The sequence below is a fragment of the Gasterosteus aculeatus genome, chromosome Y (genome assembly GCF_964276395.1).
Source record: "Gasterosteus aculeatus chromosome Y, fGasAcu3.hap1.1, whole genome shotgun sequence".
Classification (NCBI taxonomy): Eukaryota; Metazoa; Chordata; class Actinopteri; order Perciformes; family Gasterosteidae; genus Gasterosteus; species Gasterosteus aculeatus.
In genome coordinates this window covers 10,948,180-10,972,221 of record NC_135709.1, presented here as the reverse complement: position 1 = coordinate 10,972,221, position 24,042 = coordinate 10,948,180, and the positions used below count along the sequence as shown (strand labels likewise).

Genomic DNA, 24,042 nt, shown 5'->3' with positions numbered 1-24,042 from the left:
TTTACTGCTAAAGGAATGATGTTTTTTATGCAAACGTGTCAGGAAAAGAGATCGATGCAATGCAAACGAGCCAAATCGTACATGAATCAGATGGATAAGTTGATGCATTCTGCAGACAATATTGATGCAGTCAAGTCTCTTTTGGATCAAATAATAATATGTGTTGATGAGGCAAAACAACATCATTTATCATTTGTGTCACTGGACATACCTCAGGATGAGAAGGAGAAACAAGATAAATATTTTGAACAAAAGGAGAAGTGTTTTTCAAGCTTTATTGATGACGTCAAAGGCTGGTTATCAAATACAGGCCATTCATATGAACTTCCAATTAAACCACCTGATAATCAAACTGATATTGGGCCTGAGGACAGTGTATCCAATAAAGGTTCTGCAGCGCGTTCAAAGGCTGGCTCTAAATTGTCAAGGATTTCATCCAGTGCATCTGCAAAAATATTAGCGCAAGCAGAGAGAGCAGCATTACAGGAGCGCATGGCTGCTCTAAAACAAAAGCACACTTTGGAGGGGCAGGAGGAACAAATAAGACTTGAACAAGAGGAATTACGGAAGAAACGGGAACATTTAAGGAGAGAAAAGGAACAACTTGCTCTGGAGGCAGAATTAAAGGTGACAAATGCAAAATTGGAGGTTCTGCAAGTAAGCTCAAAGTGTGGCTCTAAAGTGTCAAGATGTGCATCTCAAACATCAGATGGCATGAACTCTTACTTGAAAAGGTCAGAAATTCAAGGGACATATGAACTAAATCCGAATGCTGAACGCTATGTGCCCACCAATAAAAGCTCTGAACCTACCTCCAGTCGCTTGTTAAATTCCGTCCCTGTTGGTGTTCAACCCAAACATGTTGTAAAACAAATACCCATACCTAATGTCATTTCTGTGTTTCAAAGGCAAGGTACACAATCACTTGGTTCGCAAGATGTTTGTGACGATAATCAACCCACCAATTCTCCGGACATTTTGAATATCATGCAGCGTCAAAATGAAATAACTGCGCTGTTGGTCCAACAAAACACAGCCTCTGCTCTGCCTATGAGAAATATACCTGTATTTGATGGTGATCCCCTGTATTTCAAATCTTTTCTCAGAGCCTTTGAAAATTGCATTGAGGATAAAACTCAAAATTTCAGTGATTGTCTGTACTTCCTAGAACAGTACACTAGGGGGCAACCAAGAGACATTGTAAGAAGTTGTCAGCATATGCCCTCTGAACCAGGTTATCAAAGAGCAAAAGCGCTTTTGATTGAACATTTTGGCAGTGAACATAAAATCTCTTCTGCTTACATGGACAAAATCAACAACTGGCCCTCAATAAAACCTGAGGATGTTAACGCTCTGCAGTCATTCGCTTTGTTCCTTTGAGGTTGCTCCAACATAGTACATCATATAAAGTACATGAAGGAGTTGGACATGCCAGCTAACCTCAGGACAATCCTAATGAAACTCCCATACAAGCTGAGGGAAAAGTGGAGAAATGTGGCATGTGACATACTGGAGCAAACTGGAAGCAGAGCAGTGTATGTTGATTTTGTGAATTTCATTGAAAAACAAGTCAAAATTGTTTCAGATCCTCTGTTTGGAAATATTAATGATGTTTCTCCAGCCAGCTATACAAAGCTATCCATGCAAGTTAAGCAGAAAAGGAAAGGTGGTACATTTGCCACCAGCATTAATGCACCAAAGGATGGACATAAAGAAATGGAAAACTTGACAGCTCACAGTAACCAGCTCAAATGTATGTTCTGCTATCTTACCAATCATACTCTGGAAAAATGCTTTCAGTTTAGAAGAAAGACACAACAGGACAAGATTCAGTTTCTAAAGGAGAAGGGCGTTTGTTTTGGGTGCTTGAAACATGGACACACGAGCAAAGACTGTAGGGGTCGGTTGGATTGTGAAGTGTGTCACAGGAAACATCCATCTGTCCTGCATGTGGAGAAGGAGGATACTACAAGGATAACCTCCAAAGAAACTGTGAGCACTGTATCCGGGAAGCAGCAGACGTGTGGTCATATTGGGGCTGGTGAAGAGGATATTGCAGTTTTTTCCATTGTGGCTGTGCAGGTGAAAAGTCGGAAAAGTAATAAAGTTGTGCATACTTATGCTTTCCTGGATCCTGGGAGCTCTGGGACTTTCTGTACTACAAGTATGGCTGAAAGGCTGGGAGTATCAGGAAAAAACTGTAATATAGTGTTGAGGACAATGGGGCAGACTAAAACCATTAGCACTACTATAGTAACTGGTCTGGAGGTGTCTGGATTTGACACCGATGACTTTATTGAGCTACCATCTGTTCTGACACAAACAAAAATGCCTGTATCTAAAATCAATGTGCCATGTCAGGATGATGTTGCCAAATGGGCGTATTTGAGCAGCATTAGGCTACATGAAGTAGATGCAGATGTAGACTTGCTCATTAGAACCGACTCGCCTAAAGTTTTGGAGCCATGGGAACTGATAAATAGTCAATGTGGTGGACCGTATGCAGTGAGGACCAGAGTTGGCTGGGTCATAAACGGGCCTCTTCGTGCTGGAAACTCTGAAGGTACTGGTGTCAAATCAGGATGCATTGTTGTAACTGCTAATCACATATCTGTGGAACACTTGGAAAGTATGTTGATGCAACAGTATAATCATGACTTTACTGAAAGAACAAGTGATGAACAACTTGAGATGTCAAGAGAAGACATTAAATTCATGAAAATTGTGGAGAGTACGACAGTGCTTAACAATGAACATTATTACATTGACTTACCTTTCAGAATTGACGATCCTGTTTTGCCAAATAATCGCTGCATTGCACTACAAAGACTCCAAAGCCTGAAGAGGAGATTTAATAGAAATAGTTCATTCAAGGCTCAATACGTTGATTTCCTTAACAACATGTTAGAGCAAGGATATGCAGAAAAGGTTCCCACAAATGAGCCCACTCTGGAACAAGGAAAGGTGTGGTACATTCCCCACCATGGTGTACATCATCCAACCAAAGGAAAGTTGCGTGTTGTGTTTGATTGCGGCTGTACCTACAAAGGTACATCATTGAACAGTCAGCTCTTGCAGGGCCCAGACTTCACTAACACGCTAATTGGTGTCCTTCTTCGGTTTAGAGAAGAGCCCATCGCTGTTATGGCTGATATCAACGCCATGTTCCATCAGGTCCGGGTGCCATATAAGCACGTTAACTTCTTGCGCTTTCTATGGTGGCCCAATGGAGACGCTACAGCGGAGCCAGAGGAATACAGGATGTGCGTGCATTTGTTTGGAGCTGTATCCTCTCCAAGCTGCTCAAACTATGCACTGAGGAGAACTGCTGAGGATAATGCACTGCAATATTCACCCGATGTCCTTCGTACAGTCAAGACAAATTTCTACGTGGACGACTGTCTTAAGTCCACTGTGACAGAGGAAGATGCAGTGAAGCTCATACATGGATTAACATCTCTCTGTAAAAAAGGTGGCTTCCATCTCCAAAAGTGGGTCACAAATAACTCAAATGTGTTTGCACTTATTCCTAGCAACATCAGAGCAGTGGGTTTGGAGAACATGGATTTCGACAGGGACCAACTCCCTGTGGAAAGAGCTCTGGGGATGCAATGGTGTGTTCAAGGAGATACGTTCAGCTTCAGGACTGCAGTGCAGGAACGTCCACACACTAGGAGGGGCATCCTTTCTGTGGTGAGCTCTCTTTACGACCCGCTGGGTTTTTTGTCTCCTTTCATAATCCCTGCCAAGTTACTGTTACAGGAGCTGTGCAGAATGAACTTCAAATGGGATGAGCCAGTTCCCTGTGATGTCTCTGAACATTGGTCTGAGTGGCTCTCTGAACTTCAACATATGAGTGGATTTAAAGTGGAACGGTGCATTAAACCCAAAAACTTTGGAACACAATTGAAAGCAGAACTGCATCATTTTTCAGATGCTAGTCAAATAGGATATGGCACTGTTTCATACTTGAGATTGGAGAGCACTAACAATGTGCATGTTTCATTTATCACAGGCAAAGCTCGTGTCGCTCCTCTAAAGCAACTAACCATTCCACGCCTTGAGCTTGCTGCAGCTGTGCTTGCTGTTCGAGTGAACACAATGCTGTTGAAAGAGCTACAGTTGCCATCGCAAAGGTCATTCTTTTGGACCGATAGCATTACTGTTCTCAAGTACATCTTTAATGAAACAAAGCGCTTTCACACATATGTTGCCAATCGTGTCAGCACCATAAGAGAATCCACAGACAAAGATCAGTGGAGGTATGTAAACACCAAAGACAATCCTGCAGATGAAGCTTCTCGAGGACTAAGAGCTCAGGAGTTTGGAAAAGGAAAATGGCTAAAAGGACCGGACTTTTTGCACTTGCCCCCCACCAGATGGCCGAAACTCGACTTGGACGCCTCTTCCATTCCATCGGATGATGCAGAGGTGAAAAGGGAACTTAAGGTGAATGCTGTTACAATACACAGTGACAATCCCCTCAGTCAGCTCATTCACTATTTTTCATCCTGGAGAAAGCTTAAAACATCAGTGGCCTGGCTGTTGGAGCTGAAAGAAAGACTTTTACTTTTGAGCCGAAAGAGAAAAGAATATGTGGTCAACCAGAATGAGAATGTGGAAAAGGAGATTAAAAAATTCAAAGCCGCACTTGGAAAATCCAACTTGACACCAGAGCGGTTGGAGGAAGCCGAAAAGGCAATAATTCAGTTTGCGCAAAACCAAAGATTCAGTACTGAAATTTCCTCACTAAAACATGACCCAAAGACTGTTTTTAAAGACAGTCCTCTGTATCGCCTTGACCCCTTCATCGAAGATGGCATCCTCAGAGTTGGTGGACGTCTGTTTAAGTCTGTTCTGCCGTGGGAGGTAAAGCATCCTGTGATTCTGTCAAAGGATTTGCATGTTTCCCAGCTCATATTGCGTTACATCCATTGCCAACTTGGACATGCTGGACGCAATTACATGCTGCACAGATTGAGACAGAAGTATTGGATCATAAATGCCAACTCTGCGGCCAGGAAGATTCTCTCACAATGTACAGTGTGCAGAAGGTACAGAGGAAAGCTTGGAGAACAGAAGATGTCCGACTTACCGGAGGAACGAGTTGTGCCTGATAACGCACCCTTTACAAATGCGGGAGTGGACTATTTTGGACCATTGGAGGTGAGGAGAGGGAGAACTGTGCTGAAGCGATATGGAGTGATATTTACCTGTATGAGTAGCCGCGCAGTACACCTTGAGGTGGCACACTCCCTCGACACAGACTCCTGCATTAATGCTGTGCGAAGATTTATCTGCAGAAGGGGACCTGTGACAAGTATAAGGTCAGATAATGGCACAAATTTTGTTGGTGCGAAGAAGGAACTGAGGCAGGCATTGGCCGCTTTAAATCACTCTAAAATTGAAAGGACTTTTGTGCAGGAAGGAATGACATGGAGTTTTAACACCCCAGCTGCATCTCACCAAGGTGGCGTTTGGGAGCGTCTGATTCGCTCTGTGCGCAGTGTACTTACCTCTGTTATTGGACATCAACTGCTGGACGAGGAAGGCCTGCAAACGCTGTTTTGCGAGGTGGAGGCGATACTCAATGACCGGCCAATAACTAAGGCTTCAGAAGATCCCAATGATTTAGAAGCGCTTACTCCAAATCACATTCTCCTGTTAAAAGGCAAGCCCATTCTGCCATTAGGTCTGTTTGAGAAATCTGATCTGTACATTAAGAGGAGATGGAGGCAAGTGCAGTACGTTGCGGAGCTTTTCTGGAAAAGATGGACAGCGGAGTATTTGCTTGTAATGCAAGAAAGGCAAAAATGGACGAAGCAAAAGAGAAACTTTATTCCAGGAGATATTGTCGTAATCGCTGATGCCACAGCTCCAAGAGGCTCATGGATGATGGGCAGAGTGCTAAGCGCCATAGCTGACTCCCGAGGACTGGTTCGCTCTGTGAAGGTCCAAACGAAGATCAGCGTCCTGGACAGACCAATAACCAAGCTCTGTCTTCTCTTGGAGGCTAATAATTGACTATACAACTCATTCTTTCTCCTATCTCTGTCTTCCATCTGTTTGTTTCTTTCAGATATGGAGAATCCGAAGATGTGAAGATTCCAGTTTAATGCTTAAGCTACAATTAGAAAATAGCTCCTTTGTGTTAAAGCTAAGGTTAATTGTGGGTAAAGTACCGTTACAATTAGGGGCTGGGTTGTTGGAGCTATATTTTTATTTTTGTTTATTTTGGGTTTAAGTTAATTTATAGCCTTACTTATTTCTTTTTCTTTTCCTGTTAAAGTTAATTTGGTGTATTTTGTATTTATGCTTTACTTGTATTGTCGTTTATTGGTCACATGGTGTTATGTTCATTTGCATAAGTAGGTCAAGGTGGGAGGTACTTCGGGGACGAGGGCATATGGTTTTTTATCAGCGTGAGAGAGGCAGCAGAAATGTCTGTGAGCTTGCTTATGTGTGTGAATAAACCGCCTCAAACTCAATCTTGTTATGGACATTACTTTGCTTTGGTACCTCTGAACCTGCGTAAAGCCTAACCATGACGTAGCCTCGAGTGGCCATTTGAGAAGTTTGTTATTATTTGTTTTTGTTTAAGTTTATGGACAAATAGCCACTACAAACACCAACATCGACAGTGTCACCACACTTAAACGAATCATCACCTTGCCCAACCAGAAGCCATGGATGAACAAAGAGGTCCGCCTACTGCTGAAGGCACGAGACACCGCTTTCAGATCAGGTGATGCTCAAGCCTACAGTTCATCCAAGGCTGACCTGAAGAGGGGCATCAAGCAGCACAAGCACTGCCACAAACTAAGGATTGAGGAGCACTTCAAGAACAACTCCGACCGCTATCGCATGTGGCAAGGCATCCAGGCCATAACAGACTACAAACCCACCAACACCACCCCCCTAAAACAATGATGCCTCCTTCCCTGACGAGCTTAACAGCTTTTATGCACGCTTCGACAGGGACACCCAGGAGGCCACCATCAAAGCTGTGCTCACTTCAGACCACCAGCCCCTCACACTCTCCTCCACCGACGTGTGTACTGCACTGAGCAGGATTAATGGACGTAAGGCTGCTGGCCCTGATGGCGTCCCCGGACGCGTGCTCAGGGCCTGTGCTGGGCAGCTAGTGCTTCGAGAGGCTGGTCCTGGCTCACCTCAAAACCTGCTTACCACCACACTGGACCCCTTCCAATTCGTCTACCGCAAGAACAGGAGTACGGAGGATGCCATCTCCATGGCCACTCCGCCCTTTCTCACCTGGACAATAACAACAGCTATGTGAGGATGCTGTTCATAGACTTCAGTTCAGCTTTCAATACTGTCATCCCCTCCAAACTAATCACGAAACTCAGTCACCTGGGTATCAACACTTCCCTCTGTAACTGGATACTGGACTTCCTATCCAACAGACCCCAGTCTGTTAGGGTAGAGAACCACACCTCCTCAACCCTCATCCTGAACACTGGTGTGCCACAGGGCTGTGTGCTAAGTCCTCTCCTCTACTCCTTCTTCACCTATGACTGCACACCTGTACACGGTTCTAATACCATTGTCAAGTTTGCAGACGACACAACGATGATTGGCCTCATCAGTGACAACGATGAGTCGGCCTACAGAGAGGAGGTCCAGCACCTGGCGGCATGGTGTGCCGACAACAACCTGGCCCTCAACACCAAGAAGACCAAAGATCTAATTGTGGACTTACGGAAGAAAACTGGCACACACATCCCCATCCATATCAACGGGATGGAGGTTGAGCGTGTCGCCAGCTTCAAGTTCCTGGGTGTCCACATCTCTAAGGACCTCTCTTGGACCCTCAACACCTCATCCCTGGTAAAGAAAGCACACCAGCGTCTCTGAAGAAGGCCCATCTGTCTCCTCACATTCTAGAGAATTTCTACCGCTGTACCATAGAGAGCATCCTTACAAACTGCATCTCAATATGGTATGGCAGCTGCTCTGTCGCGGACCGTAAATCACTGCAGAGGATGGTGAAAACTGCCCAACGCATCACCGGTTCCTCACTCCCCACCATTGAGGCCGTCCAGAGGAAGAGATGTCTGCGGAGGGCACGCAGCATCGAAAAGGACAGCTCTCACCCCAGCCACAGGCTGTTTGCCCCCCTCCCCTCTGGGAGGCGCTACAGGGTGCTCCGTTCCCGGACCAGCAGGTTCAGGAACAGCTTCATCCCTGCGGCTGTCATTCTACTGAACTCTGCCCCCCCATAACTCTGAACTCTGCCCCCCACCCCCACACACACATCTCCCTCAGTGACTGTACTTCCCCCTCCACCCTGGCTTGACTGCCACACACCTTCCTCCAGCCACTGAACATGTGCACTGTTATTGTATATCCATTTCTTACTGTTCATATTGCACAACTATTTCTTACTTTACATATCTATTTATTCACTTATTACACTTTACATATGCACATACTCTGCACTTTTTGCTATTTTGCACTCTGGTTGGATGTTAAATTGCATTTCGTTGCCTCAGTACTTGTACCCTGTGCAATGACAATAAAGTTGAATCTAATCTAATCTAATCTACTGGTACACACAAATATCCCCTAACCCTAACCCTAACCCTGGGGATTAATAAAGTATAAATCTATCTATCCATAAGTATAGTTTCATCGGGCCTCTGTATGAATAGGCGGGACAATAGAGCTTGATAATCAAAAGTTCTTTTCATGGGCTTAGTTGGGGGTTCGCTGTCTTGTCTTGATTTAAGAGTTAGGTAAGGGGGGAAGCAGGATGTGCCAAGCAGGCAGGCACGAGTCTGACAGGGTGGGGAGTCAGTTTATGTCCTGGCTGAGGAATGCAAGGTCTGCGGGTCAACTAGCAGATTTGCCAGCCAAAGGGGGTTAGAGACGCACCAACACTATTCAACATACACACTCTGTTCGCTGATGTTTACGTTAAGTCAGGAGTCTGGACATTGGATCTGACCGGATCTTTAGATGCAGGAGGTGGAAGGTCCTCCTCTACGCCAGTTTAGGGCCAATAGAAATCTTTCCTTCTCTGTCTTTCAAGGGTTATAAAACATGATGTTCTTGCTGATGTTAGTGAGTTGTTCTTCCGGCCTGTGTGCTGTCTGAACTGCTCCTGCCTTTGCAAACGCAGCACTGATAGCACTGATACTTGACCTGTGATCTGACAAATAAATTTCCCAGAACGAGAAAAGTCGTTCGGCTGAATTTTTGATAACCCCGACCAGGCTCCAAATCTTGAACACGTATTCTTACAAGATGTAAAGGCTCCTTCCACCATTTCGGAGTAAGGACAGCAAAGAGTCGTGATCGTTCCACTAATACAGTGGTATTCAATGTTTTTCAGGCCAAGGTCCCCCAAACTGATGGCGAGATGGAGCAGGGACCCCCTATTCTACAGAGTTTGGTCTGTGCTGTCGTATTTGCATGAAAGGAGCTGTGAGTGAACCGGTGGTCAGCTCCTCCTGTGGGAAGCTGAATGTGTGTGCTGCGGACTGAAAGATAACATCTGCTCCATCAATGTATTCATTCGCTACAATATGTTGGATTCATGTCAATGTGTATTTAAAGACAATAAATACAATTCTGAAGACATTTAAATTTGTGGGGAAAAAAATTGTTTTATCAACCCAAAATATCGCGACCCCTGTGCGGTACCTCTGCGGACCCCCTGTTGAAGACCTCTGCACTATTAGACCTAATGTCTCAACAACAATTAAATCAATTTGAATGAAACATTTTACATTATCGTCTCAGCTAACACCACCATGAGGTCTTAATTTCCAGTACACCAAGTTCATTATTAAAATAAATAATAATAAAAAAAATGTTTAAATAGAAGGAAATTATAAATTTTAGTTATCGAAATTATTTAACGATTGAAGTGTACTTTAGTGTAATGTTTAATGTACTTTTAAAATTGCACTTGTATAATGATGAGATAAATTGTAGAGGTAATTGCAGTACTAAAAACTTGATAAGCAGCACCTCTGGGATTAATCTGAGACACGGTGTTCCTTTAATTACCTTTGTGCTTAAATAGCCCACTGCAGGTTTTCTATTCCTCATGGAGTAATGCAGCGGCCTGCCTGTCACCTGGACCTTCACACTGAAACAAGAAAACATGCAGAGAATATAACGTTGTGTGGATGCCAATTGCTTGAAAACCTGAGCTTCCTGCCGCCGTAGTACGACTTCCTTAATGAAGTAGATGTGGGCTGCTATCAAACTCTTAATATAGACTAATATTACTTTAATATTTCTTTCATTCCTGACACACAATCAGATTCAAATACTGTCAAAAAACGGTACATCAATGAACATACTAATGCACTCTTTAAAAATGTCATCTTCTCGTTGCCACCTCTAATCCCATGTCATGCTGATAATCTTGTAAACAACTTTAATTCCAAAATTTTGAATGTTATAGATGACATTGCACCTGTTACGGTTAAAACCAGTTCTAGTAAGCAAAAGGCACCCTGGAGAAAAGCTGCTGTTGTAACAGCCCAGAGAAGAGAGTGCAGGAAGGCTGAACGAATCTGGCGGAATACAAAACTTCACATTCACCATGACATCTATAAAGAGCGCCTCCGGGCCTACAATTTAGACTTAAAAAGTGCTAGGGAAACATTCTTCTCCAACATCATCAACAACAACACTAATAAGGCAAAAACTCTATTTGAAACTGTTGACAGACTGACCAACCCCCCGACACAAATACCACCTGAACTCCATTCCACACAGAAATGCAACGAGTTTGCGTTCTTTTATACTGATAAAATTGAAGGCATCAGACGCGCCATTAATATCTCAAACAAAAATGTTGGATCACCACCCTATTTAGGCAAAAGTAACACAGCAATGATGACAAGCTTTAATGCCATAGACTCTCAAACTCTAGTGGAAACGGTGACAAATTTAAAACCATCCACCTGCTGTCTTGATGCTCTACCTACCAACTTCTTTAAGAATGTTTTTGACTGCCTAGCAACAGACGTATTGCAAATAGTTAATAACTCTATTCAGACAGGCCATTTCCCAATAGCTTTCAAAACTGCAGTTATTAAACCTCTCCTAAAAAAGCGGAGCCTAGATGCCTCTATTATCAACAACTACAGACCAATTTCAAACTTACCTTTCATAAGTAAAATAATTGAGAAAGTTGTCCTACAACAACTTAATCACTTCCTGGCTTCAACTGGCTGCCACGACAACTTCCAGTCAGGATTTCGACCTCTTCATAGCACCGAGACGGCCCTTATTAAAGTAATAAATGACATCCGTCTTAACACAGACTCTGGCAAAACTTCAATATTAATGCTATTAGACCTCAGTGCTGCATTTGATACTGTCGACCACTCAATACTTTTGGACAGGTTGGAAAACTGGGTGGGGCTCTCAGGCACAGTCTTAAGCTGGTTCAGGTCATATCTACAAGACAGGAACTATTTTGTTTCCATTGGTGACTTCGTATCAGAAACAACCGACGTAACGTGTGGAGTCCCCCAAGGTTCAATCTTAGGGCCGACTTTATTCAACATCTACATGCTCCCACTAGGACAAATCATGCAAAGAAATAAAATTGACCACCATTGCTACGCTGATGACACCCAAATCTATGTAGCGCTATCACCAAACGACTATCGCCCCATAGATCTTCTGTGCCAGTGCATTGAGCAAATCAAAGACTGGATGTGTCAAAATTTCCTACAACTAAATGAAGACAAAACTGAGATCATTGTATTTGGTGCTAAAAAAGAAAGGTTTAAAGTAACCCAACACCTTCACTCTCTGTCCCTGAAAACATCAAATAAAGCCAGAAATCTGGGGGTTATTATGGATTCAGATTTACACTTGGAGAGTCACATCAAATCAGTAACAAAATCGGCCTACTACCACCTCAAAAATGTCGCACGACTTAGAGGGCTCATGTCAGCTCAAGACTTAGAAACAATGGTACATGCCTTTATAACTAGTAGGCTAGACTATTGTAATGGTCTCCTTGCAGGTCTTCCAAAAAAAACTGTCAGGCAGCTCCAGCTTGTTCAGAACGCTGCTGCTAGAGTTCTAACAAAAACCAAAAAATGTGAGCACATTACACCAATTCTTAAATCCTTACATTGGCTCCCAGTATGTCAGAGAATTAATTTCAAAATCCTACTGCTCACATATAAATCACTACATGGTTTAGGGCCAAAGTATATCACTGATATGCTTCCACTACATAAGCCTTCAAGATCATTAAGATCTTCTGACACCAATCTGTTAGTGATTCCCAGAGTAAATACAAATCATGGGAAATTTAGTTACTACGCAACAATCAGCTGGAATAAACTTCCTGAAGATTTAAGACTTGCCCCAACTCTGACCACGTTTAAAACAAGACTGAAAACTTTTATGTTCAGCTTCGCCTTCTGCTAAATTTTACCTACATTCCACTTTTAACCTCTGCTTTTAATTAAACAATTTAAATAAGATTTTAATTTATAATTTTATTTGCTGTTTTTAATTGTCTTTTAATTCCTGCATTTTATTTCACTTTATTGTATGAAATGTTATAATGTGAAGCACTTTGAGTCTGGCTTGTGTATGAAAAGCGCTATACAAATAAAATTGCCTTGCCTTGCCTAATAATGAATTGATTGAATGTAAAATATTGTAGGGGAAGTAGAACGTTATGGTTAATGGAATATATTTATAAATACCTTGTTTGACAAAAATCATTTTATGTAAAGCTATTCAAAAATATTGTATTATTATTATTATTATTTAGAGTGCTGGAGTGTGGACACGTCCGGGTTGCATTTATAAACTGTCACACCTGATTTGTCCCGGGTCAGCGTAACCTTTGATAGTTTCTTTTACCGTCAAAACCACAAAATGAAAATAGTTTTCTCGTTTTAAACCAAAAACGGAAGTGGGCGGCCGTTTTCTTTTCTTCTTTTATTTAGTTTTGAAACAACTGACAACTTTTTACTCCGTTGATCCCTTTTTTGTTTTTCTGCCTTTAAAACGAAACTACGAAGCGTGGCCATAAAACCGTAAGTGCGCAACATTTCACAGTAAGAGTCAACGCAGTGGAAAGTTTGGATGTTTGGATTTGCGTGTTGCTTCAGTGACCGCAGAGCAGAGGCAGTTACAGGAGACGCAGAGTAAACATGTTCTCATCTCCACTAGTGGCAGAATACATGTGTTTAAACCATAGATTCCATATGTTATTACAGATGGATTTAATTCAGTTTACTTCATGTGATTTTTAGAGTTAATTTTCAATCATTGTTGTATTTATCTTGTTATATTTATTTAAAATACAACCAAACATACCTCTAATGAAGAGACTTTTGGTTTCTTTATATTAAACATTAAGAATACATAATTTTTTGTCACACTTCAAACCTGAATTGAATGTTCAATTCAATGAAAGCCAAAGAGGTCAAAGGATGAGAAGATCTAATGTTGGTTTGTGTTCCAGAGAAAATTACTTAGTTTTATTGCCGTCAGATTTGTTACCAAGCCTTAAGTTATCGCAGATTTTTAGTTCCACCTCAAAGCCAGTTTTTACGGCAGCTTCTCGATTGAGACATTTTATTTCCAAGCGAAAACCATTGTAGAACATTCTATTCTCAGTAGCTTGTTACCAACAAGAGGTAGAATCACTAACACAAGTTTCACACTTTGGCACCAACAAAGCGCTCATAACGAGAAAGCTGCAGAGATGGAATGAGCTTTACCCAGATGTTAGTGTACTGCTGGACAGTGCTCTCAATAAATTGCCACACGTTTTCAAGATGGACTTAAATGCCTGATTGGTGTTACAAGTAGACATTGTCAGCACTTGTCATTTTTATCTCTTTCTTCTACTTTTAAATAGGTCAAATATAGAATGTGAAATGATGCCATGACCACCATATGTCCCTGTTGGGATGGTGTGTTCAGGGTGATGGGCAGTGTTGGCTGTCCGCCACACACAGCGTTTGGCATTGAGTCCAAAAATCTGACCAGAGCACCTTTTCCACATGTTTGATGTGTCTCTCACATGGCTTGTTTAAAACTCCCAATGGGATTTTTTATGGTTGTTTCAATAGCAGATTTTTTCTTGCCCCTCTTCCATGAAGGCCAGATTTATGGAGTACACGGTAACCAGTTGTCCTGTGGACAGATTCTGTCCACCTCCAGAGTTACCATGTGACTCCTGACATCACAGTCTCCTCGGGATGAAGTTGACCTTGGACTTTGGTAATGAACTTACTCAAATGTACAACTAAAGCGGATACTAATAGTCTATTTCAAGTAAAAGGTGTCTCTCGGTTACTGGAGACAACCTTTCCAAACATTCCTTTCTTCTACTAAATTACATTCCAGTGTCACTAAACTGCCATCTCATCTACATTTCGAGGAACATGTTTATCCTCTCAGTTCACGGTCACAGTTTTCAACAGTTTTAAAACACCCTCTTCCCAAAGCAGGCTTAAGCAGAAGAGTGTTATTTGGTGAGTAATACATTAACAGTGTCCGACATGCTAAAGAGCAGGTAGTCCGTGGCAATGGTTCCCAAGCCATTTCTGCAGTACCCGCTGTGTACATGGCTGAATGAAAATACACCTGCGTGTAGTCAGCTTCTGTTGCTAACACACATCCCATCGGACCAGGATTATTTATGTATATTTATTCTCCTAGTTTATTAAATTCCTAGAAAACAGTAAAGAAAAGTATGTGTAGGCCAAAAAAAATGAAGGGGACAAAAGAAAGGACCTCTATTAGGACCTTTAACAAAAAAAAGGTCTCTGGAAACAGGCCCAGGTGTTACAGCTGAACCGTGTAATACAAAAACAGGGGCTGATCCACAACGTGTGTGTGTGTTTACATCCTGGCACTGATTGGAGGGTCACAGACCAAACAGCGCAAATGAAAATGATGTGAATGATGATTGTGGTGACTACAATCCGGTAGAGTCGCGTGAGGCTAAGTACGGGAGATTGGTGTGTGTACTCGTTCCAAACAGACGCAGATTCCTCCTGTGAAGTTCATTGATTTTATTGTCCGAAAGTCAAGTTAAAAAACATCCAAGCAGGTGAAGCGATACATGCTGTGCGACGATGCAATAAAGTGCGCTGTAGAATACGGTCAACAAAAAGAATCGTCTCCCGACTCACCCCCATGTCCATACAACCAGCACACCTGCCCACGTGACTCTGATGCTAATTACATTTCAAAATAAAAGTACTAACACTCACACACAGGAAGTGACAGACGGCCGCTACATCCCAGCCCCTAATTATAACACTGTAGTAATTACAAAAAACACAATAAAACATACATCAAACGAATGCCCATGATTAATATTCCAGTAAGGGGGTGTAGTCATCTTCTTTCACGAACGAGTCTAGTCTAGGCCAGAGGTTCAAGCACTTAGCCTGTCAAGGTGATCTTTACCACCACCTTTTGTTGTGTAAGTGGATATGTCAGTCAAAGGTAATTGTCTCTTCAGACCTCGGCTTCCAGTAGCAAACAGACTTTGGTTATTGTCCTATCTAAACAGTTGGTCTTAGTCTTGATAAGTAGCCTTCGTACTAGTCCTTTTCTGTCTTTTGCCCTTTGATCTTCTGGTATTGCTGTAATCACGGCACGTCGATTACTCGTCCATTTAGTCAACTTGAAACCTTCTCGATAGCTTCCAGACTGAACTGCCCTTCATTGTCCTCAGCACGTTTTCTAAGTGCAAAACTAGCACAACTTGGTGATGAAGTTGCACCAAAGAGATGCGCCTTCATTCTGAAGTCCACCAGTTCTTGTGCAAAGTCGCCATCGGGCCACCAGAGAAACCTCAGCAAATCCATGGACTCTATTTGTGGCAAGATTATCACTGGTTCCTTCCTGAATCTGGTCACGACACCTATCAATGAGCTGGTGAGATCTGGTCCCTGCTGGAGCTGATCATTGGGAGATGTCATCTGGAAAGGTGCTCCGCTGTCGAACTCCACCCGCATCATCCCCTTTCGAGGGTGGTAGATGCCATGGTGTGGGATATACCACAATCTCCCATCATCACGAGTCGGTTCCTCCGCAGATACTCGCTCAGCATATCCTTTGGAGACAAGATTGTCCACAAAGTCTGCATACTGCAGTCGGAAAGACATGTGTCTCTGCGACTTTTCTGTTATTTTGGATGTTTAATTTACATTCTCTTAGGGACAATGCAATCTGGTAATGTCCGTTCACAAGGCTCGCTGAATTTCTGACCAGCTTCATGAATTTTTGGTCTTCCCTTGACAAAGCAGGTTGCTCCTCGTGGCTGCATTCTGGAAAATCAGTTTTGAACTGTTGCTGCCAGAGCTTATCCGAGTTTGAAACTGAAACTCTATTGACTGTGACAATGTCAAATCCATCACGGCTGTCTCCTACCAATGGTCCATTAACAGTCCACCCTAGAATTGTTTTGATGGCATAAGGTCCATCGTTCAGGCTACGGATCGCTTCTAATGGTTCCAAGGCCTTTGGCACATTTGTTCCTATTAGCAGCTCGATTTCTGCCTCAATCTCTGGCAGATGAACATGTCGCAAGTGAGGCCATCTCTGAAGATCCTGTCGACGTGGGATATTTCCCTTATTGACGGGCATACTCTCCTGAGTGAAAGTACTTGGCAGTTCGCAAAATATCTCACCATCCAGACCAGCCACCTCGAGATCTGTGACTAATTGGGTGTTCATGACCTTCTCTTGACCCATAGTACGTAAAAGGATACGAGTTTTCTTTCCTGTGAGATTAAGCCTATTCATTAAGTTCTCAGTGCAGAAAACAGCAGTGCTTCCTTGATCTAGGAAAGCATAAGTGAGCACTGTCTTATTACCATTCCTAGACTCAACCTGTACTGGGACTATGGGAAGTTTACAATCTTCCTCACCAGCCCCAGTGAGGCCATTGGACATTAAGGCTCTGCCCACTGCCGTCCCTGGCTCTTGTTCAGTTTCAGATTTTGCTTGCTTCTCCTTAAACTGAATATGAATCATTGTGGGGTGCTTCATACAACACACTTGGCATGTCAACCGTTTTTGACAATCTTTGCTGATATGTCCTGTACATAAACAGGCAAAGCAAACACCATTTTCTTTTAAGAATGTGATATTTTCGGTGCGAGTCTTCTCTTCCAGGTGAGGGCATGACTCTAGAGCAGTGGTTCTTAACCTTGTTGGAGATACTGACCCCCACCAGTTTCATATGCGCATTCACCGAACCCTTCTTAATTGGAAAAATACAATTCAAAACATAGAAATATATTTTACTGGTGCACAAAATGAACCGTTCATCAACATCAGTGTTCAAAGAACAAAACCATTAAAACAATTTTTAATACTTCTGCCAGTTTTGGAGGCAAGGTTTTTGTTGCCAACGCATGCCTGTGCAGAATACAATGAGTAACAATGATGTGTGGTGCATCGGCTTTCACTAGCGCACCAAAACCAGACTTTTTTCCGAGCATGACTGGAGCTCCGTCCGAACAAACTGCAGAAACCATATCCCACAAAAGATTGTTGTCTTTGAAGAAGTCATCCATAGCGTAGAAATACAGCAAGCTTGCTTAGATTGGAAACGTCTGTGGTCTCGTCCAGTTGAAGGCTGAATTTTGCCGGGCTTGAAATCAGATCTGCAACTACTTGAGCCAAGATGTCTTTGCTCATGTCTTCTATTCTGTCGCTAATGGTGTCATTTGAAAGAGGAATTTGGGATAAGTGAACTTCAGCCGCATTTCCCAGCATGATATTCGCCATCTTCAACACAGCTGGTTTGATGAGTGTTTCACCAATGGTGTGTGGTTTGCCCTGCTTTGCGATCAGGTAAGCAACTTTGTACGATGCTGTGAGGATTGGTTTGTTGATGGGTACAAAGCCGAGAACAGACAGAGTAGCCTTTTCATCGAATCTGGCTCTCTTCACCTTGAATTCAGCGAGCGTTGTGTTCTTGTATTGTCCATCTCCATGCAGCTTAAGGAAGTGTTCTCTTAGTTTTGCCGGTGCTAGACTAGAATTGCTCAACTTGGCATTGCAAATCATGCAGTTAGGACGCTGACTCCCATCACGTTCCGTTATACATGTGAATCCATATTGTACATATTCGTCCAACCACTTTCTTTTTTTGCTCGACATAGTTAGTATGAAGGGATTCAAATATTAAGAAAGAAATCACACGATGTACCATCACGACAGTCACAATTTGACTACTGAGCGCGCCAAATTCCCTGCAGCACAGATAGGCCAAGCGATGTTGCGTGATCACCTGCAGCCAATGGTGGCCAAGCGGGGCGTGTAATCACGAATCATATGAGTCGGGTGTGTGTCTTGACCTCCGCCGAACCCCTGAGACCGACTCACCGAACCCCTGGGGTTCGATCGAACCCAGGTTAAGAACCACTGCTCTAGAGTGTGTTCACCTTCACAAAACAGACAATCTTTGATGGGTAAGGCAGTGTACCGTTTCCATTCCCGTGTTCCAATATTCCTATTTTCGACGGTGGTCGCAGTTGTAGCGAAAATACTTCCTTTGGGTTTAAAGATGGTTCGATTCATACTTTTACTTAATGCTGGTGCGGGGTTTTGGATATTCCCGAACACTGGGTGTGTTAGAATTCTAACTTGCCTTTCAACAAAATTAACAATGTCGCTGAATGTGGCCCTTTGGTTACGGCTCTCTTGTATTTCGCAGGCTACTGTTCTCCAGCAATCCCAAAGCTTGTATGGCAATTTCTTTACTATTGTAAGCATATTAGCGGGCATATCCAGTTCATACATATACTGTATGCCGTTCATCACGTTGCTACAGCTTCGAAGAAACAAACCGTAATCCTGTAATGCATTAACATCTTCGGATCTTATTGGGGCCCATGACAGAACTTGGTCCATATAAGCAGTGGCAATTATTTGCTCATTACCGAAGGGTTCCTGCAGCAAAGCCTTAGCTTGAGCATAACCCCTTTCAGGGTCAACATGCTGACAACTTCGTACAAGTTCCCTTGGGCGACCTCTAGTGAACTGTTCAAGGAAATACAGGCGATCACTGCAATTGCTCGACTTGCTTTCGACACCATTCTCAAAAGCACTTATGAAAGTGTGAAACTGTAATGGGTTGCCATCGAAATGCCATTTGTTGATGCTGTACCAGCAAGGTTTTTATTTCATTTTGCCTTTTCATAATTTCAATAACGTCGTTTTGACCACTTCGGCCTAAAGGCCCATCATAGCTAAAAGTGGTTCCATGCTCGTGCATATGGTGCTGAGAAGTAGAAAGTTGAACATGTGAACTTTGGGTGGCCATTCTGACCTTAGCTCTTGTGGCTGGGTCGCTGATGCTATTCGTGACTTGCTCGTCCCTCTTAGGTGCTGCCAACATCTGAGGAACAAATGTAGCAGCATCAGCTCTCAGCTGCATTGACTGTGTTTGTGCTTCACTAAAGTAAGAATTCATGTTATCGGATTGTCTTGCGCTGCCTTTAGAACCGGTCATGCTTGCTGCCCTTAGCACGCTCACTTTAGCCATGTATGCAGCGATTTCCTCGTCCATCTTGAGTCTCTCTTTTCCTTTTTGTATCTTTTCCTCTTCCTCCTCCAGCGCATGTTTGTCCTTCAGAAATCCTTGTTGTGCCATTAGTGCTGCCAGGTCAGCTTCAGCATTTATGCGAGCAAAGAAATGCTTGATATAGATGACCTTTGAGAGCTTCTGGCCGTGGCCCGGCTTCCCACGTTGGATATGCTGTCAGATGGATAGATATGAAACGTAACCTTAGGTGTTTTTAAATGACACAAGATTTATTTTGGATCACTACAATGGAAGAATACAAGGCGCGATGAATTTTGAGGCGCGTAAACGCCACTTCAAGGTGCGTAAAAGCTATTTCCAAAATTCCAGAGGTGCGTAAACGGCGTTTACGTGCGTTCACCCTCCACTGCAGCCCCGCATGCATCTCGCACGGATTTCTAGCATACGCACGGTCCATTGCGTTGACTCTTACTGTGAAAATCTATGTACTTACGGTTTAGCGGCTACGCCTCAGTTTTTACGGTAAAACGGACTATGTACAAATCATTACTACAAAATGCTACTTTGTTTGGACTTATCAAAGAAAAAAGAGTGAAATAGTCCTACTTTTGAATACATACCCACTGATTTGGGTTTTTGTAGAAATAAAATCATCAACAAATATTTAATCAATTACAAGAACTTGCAGTCTCTTGTCTCATGTGTTTTTAATTGGCCTCACTATATCCTTCTGTCTGACCCATTGAAGCTCGAGGGCCGCTTTAGCGATCAGCCCGACACAAAATGTGAAGAAGAAACGTCCACGGAGGGGGAGGAAAGGAACAAGCTGGCCTATTGTGTGACGGATGTACCTCCCTGGTACCTGTGCATCATCCTCGGCATCCAGGTACATCAGCAAAGAATTTTTGAGGCTATTATTTCCTTGTTAGGTGACCATGTGTCATAGCTTCTGATTATCATGTAACAATGCAAACTTGATAGCACTGTCAGATGAGAGCCTTGATGTTTCTGTCAGCCCTGTGAGGCGGGGGACTTAAAATCTAATAAAAAAATAAGATACAAAAAAAAAAGGTACCAGCAACGCCACCTAGTTGCGGAGTCTAGGTCTCCATAAAAACAGGTCCTTTTTCACCAGAGGAAGAACAGCATGGATCACAAGACTTAAAAGCGTGGTTTAAAAGGAGGATTTTATTATTAACTAAAAACCCATTGATAACTACAATTGTATTAAAAGTCCAGCTGGATAAAAGTGCTAAAAGAGATTAAGAATTCGACCAGCCACTGCTGCTGATCCGTCCTGCCCTTTCTTCTAGTTTCGGTTCCGTTCCTTTCCTGAGTGAGGTTTCCAGTCCGTCTCGTTCCTCTCCTCGTTTGTACCCTGCCTGCTCGTCCGCTGTCTTGCCGTCCTCTCGCTTGATTTCCCGTGGCTTCTCCTGCCCGTGGCTTCTCCTTTTTGTGGCTTCTCCTGCCCGTGGCTTCTGCTTTAATGCCGTGCTTAGTGTCCTTTATAGCAGCTGTGTTAATTGGAGAGGGGAGGTCCTTTCATTGTGTAATGCGGTTGGCCAGGGCTCTCTGTAATTGATTAGTCCCTCCAGGTGCATGTAGTTTACTGAAAGGTGGGTTAATACGTAAAAATGTAATAAAACAAGCCATGCTAAAATGTAATAAAACAAGCCATGCTAAAATGTAATAAAACAAGCCATGCTAAAATACAAAACCAAACCATGCTAAAATATAACAAACCAATAATTTACAGAAACCACAATGTCCCCCTGGTGACATTTCCTTTAGGCTTCGTTAGACTTCTGGTCTTCTTTACTAAAGCACTGATTTATGTGTTTGACAGCTGTGATCTTTCAGACCTTCTTTGAAGACTTGACACAGTTGTATTTGCTCTTTTACATTATTTGCCATTACCATTTCTACGTCATTCGTCATAAGGTCATTTAAATAATATATGTTGTCTGATGACTTCTACTATCTTTACAGTTCAGACGTTTATGGATTATTATCCCCTCACAGTATCAATAGCTTGTGTAGTTCTCCTTATGTATTTCTTTATATCTTTTCTGCTAGCACTGTTTGACGGCATTTGGGGGAATCATCGCAGTCCCATTAATCCTGTCAGGGGGATTGTGTCTGCAGTATGATGGCCTCACCCAGAGCCACCTCATCAGCACCATATTCTTTGTCTCTGGTATTTGCACTCTGTTGCAAGTTACCTTCGGCGTCAGGTAAGGAAGTAAAGCAGAGGTATTCTTACGAGCAGGAAGATGTTTGAGAGATGAATGTCCAAGGATCAAAAGGATCTTATCACCTCATTTGTCAGAGTGAACTTTGGACAAGAGAATATTCCACTGTGTAAGCGGTCACGGCTTTTATTTATGGGATTACCAAAGGACAAATGGAAAACTTTCACCCTAGTATGTTTTTGAATGAGTACTTTTAGCTGCTATAGGTTGAAATGGGTAAAAACAAATGACATATTGAGACACCATTTGTTTTATAATATAACTTCACTGCACTCCCTTTTGAGTTACAACTAAATAGTTATACATATTGGCACAATATAATGCAAAACAATAAGAACAGATTGTTCTGTGTGTGCAGGCTGGCTTATTATTACTGTCACAGTGGGATTAAGGAAGGCATTTTAATCTTATTATGTCTGGAGTCCAGCTATTGCTAAATCAACATTCTCTGGCATAGTACCAATGCTTCTCGGTTGTAAGGAAAAGGTCTATTAAACAGACCAAGAAGCAAAACAAAAGCAACTCAAAAGGATTTTTGAGTTCTTTGTATTAACGATTCTCTGTAAACCATTCACTCTGTGAGAAGTTACATTGTGTACCGCATTTGCTCTAACATTTGCTTGTAATTATTAAAAAATTAACCTTGGATTACTGACTTACTAAATATAATGTTCCTTTATACATTTATTGTGGAACTCAGAGATTTACAAGATATTAACAATTGAAAACACATATAATTTTGTGTAGTGTAAAGTTCAAAGTAACCAACTCTTTCTCTAACTGTCTAACTTTCCCGTTATATGAATCGAATGTTTCATATCGAATTCAACAGCGCCTTTGGTCTAAACAGCTATTGAATCTGTAATTTGCATATAGTAACCAAAATGTGTGCGTCGTCGTGCTTGTCTTCCTGCAGCTGCAGGGGTCCATCATGGTGGGCTCACTCTTCCAGGTGTTTGGATTAAATAAGTTACGTTAAATCTGTCCCCCATCCCCCCCTTATCTCTCCAGGACCACCGTCCTGATCATTCTGTTCTCACAGTACCTCCGTCACATACCTGTGCCCTTCCCTACCTTCAGCAAGGAGAAAAGGCTGCACACCCCCATGTCTACATCTTTCAGATTCTCCCCGTATGTGACGTCGAGCACGTGGTCCAGATGTAAATCAAGTAAATGAATTTAATTAAACTTTGTTCCCTTTTCCTACGCGTCCTCAGGTTCTTCTTGGAATAACTCTTCCGTGGCTCATTTGCTACATTTTGACCATCTGCGACGTATTTCCTACTGAACCAAACCAGTATGGCCACCTGGCCCGTACCGATGTAAAGGGAGATGTTGCGAGCCGAGCTCCCTGGATCACCTTTCCGTACCCGGGTAAAAGGCCCACAGTAGTAATAAAGACCTACTTTTGGGGGGCGGGAGGGGTGGGGTGGGGGGTTGGCATGTGACCTTTGACCTCAGACACGTGCAAGAGGGAACTTTTGGGGGGTAGGAGGGGTGGGGGGGTGGGCATGTGACCGCCGCCATTTTGACCGGAAAAATGCGTCATTGAACTTTTGGGGGGTAGGAGGGGTGTGGGGTGGGCATGTGACCGCCGCCATTTTGAAGTCATGCCCCGGAAATGCGTCATTTTACGAATGGATACGTAAACCATTTTTGACGATGATGTGCTTGGTTTTGATTGGAAATTTGCCATATCAGTGGGTGTTTTATGCGATGGGCGTTAGTTTTGACCGGAAACACGGGACTGTAGGAGGGGTTTCATCATATATATAGATGTGTTATTTGGCGCCTCGATCGAACTTTCCTTTTGGAATGGTTCACGCTCCAGGATTCTTAGTGAAACAGCAGAGGCCTATTCCAGTGTGGTCCCAGTGGCGTCTTCTTCTTCTTCTATTCAAAGGTATGAGAGGCCCCGCCACAAACCAGTGAGACATTGGTTCTTCTGTTCAGATTCACCAATATCAGCTTAATGCATGAACTAGGGGGCTATCTTCTTAGCCAATAGAACACAATTTGTAACCTAACAGAGGAAAGCCCTCAGCAAAACATACAGTTTTAACGAGGAACAAGCGTGTCGACTTAGGGTCGCATAATGTACGCAGCACCCAAACAGTGCTAAACCCTAAATAGCTTGAGAGCCCCACAGGGATGGAGAAAAACAGAGTCCTTATGTGGTAAACAGTGAGCAGTTTGTTTAGTTTTAAGCAACATATGAACCCTCACCCCCACTGAGACCCTGGTGTG

At 42.9% G+C, this 24,042-nt stretch overlaps 1 protein-coding gene across 1 annotated transcript in view; it reads left to right on the top strand.

Annotated features, from left to right (window-relative positions):
* Nucleotides 1-24,042, top strand: part of LOC120812482 (solute carrier family 23 member 2-like) — a 38,151-nt gene that overhangs the window by 531 nt on the left and 13,578 nt on the right. Inside the window, exons 2-6 of the mRNA XM_078097583.1 lie at nucleotides 3,534-3,693; nucleotides 9,359-9,418; nucleotides 20,292-20,429; nucleotides 21,620-21,777; nucleotides 22,807-22,964. Of these exons, the coding sequence (XP_077953709.1) occupies nucleotides 3,562-3,693; nucleotides 9,359-9,418; nucleotides 20,292-20,429; nucleotides 21,620-21,777; nucleotides 22,807-22,964 (646 nt within the window). The 5' untranslated portion in view covers nucleotides 3,534-3,561. The remainder of the gene's footprint in view (nucleotides 1-3,533; nucleotides 3,694-9,358; nucleotides 9,419-20,291; nucleotides 20,430-21,619; nucleotides 21,778-22,806; nucleotides 22,965-24,042) is intronic.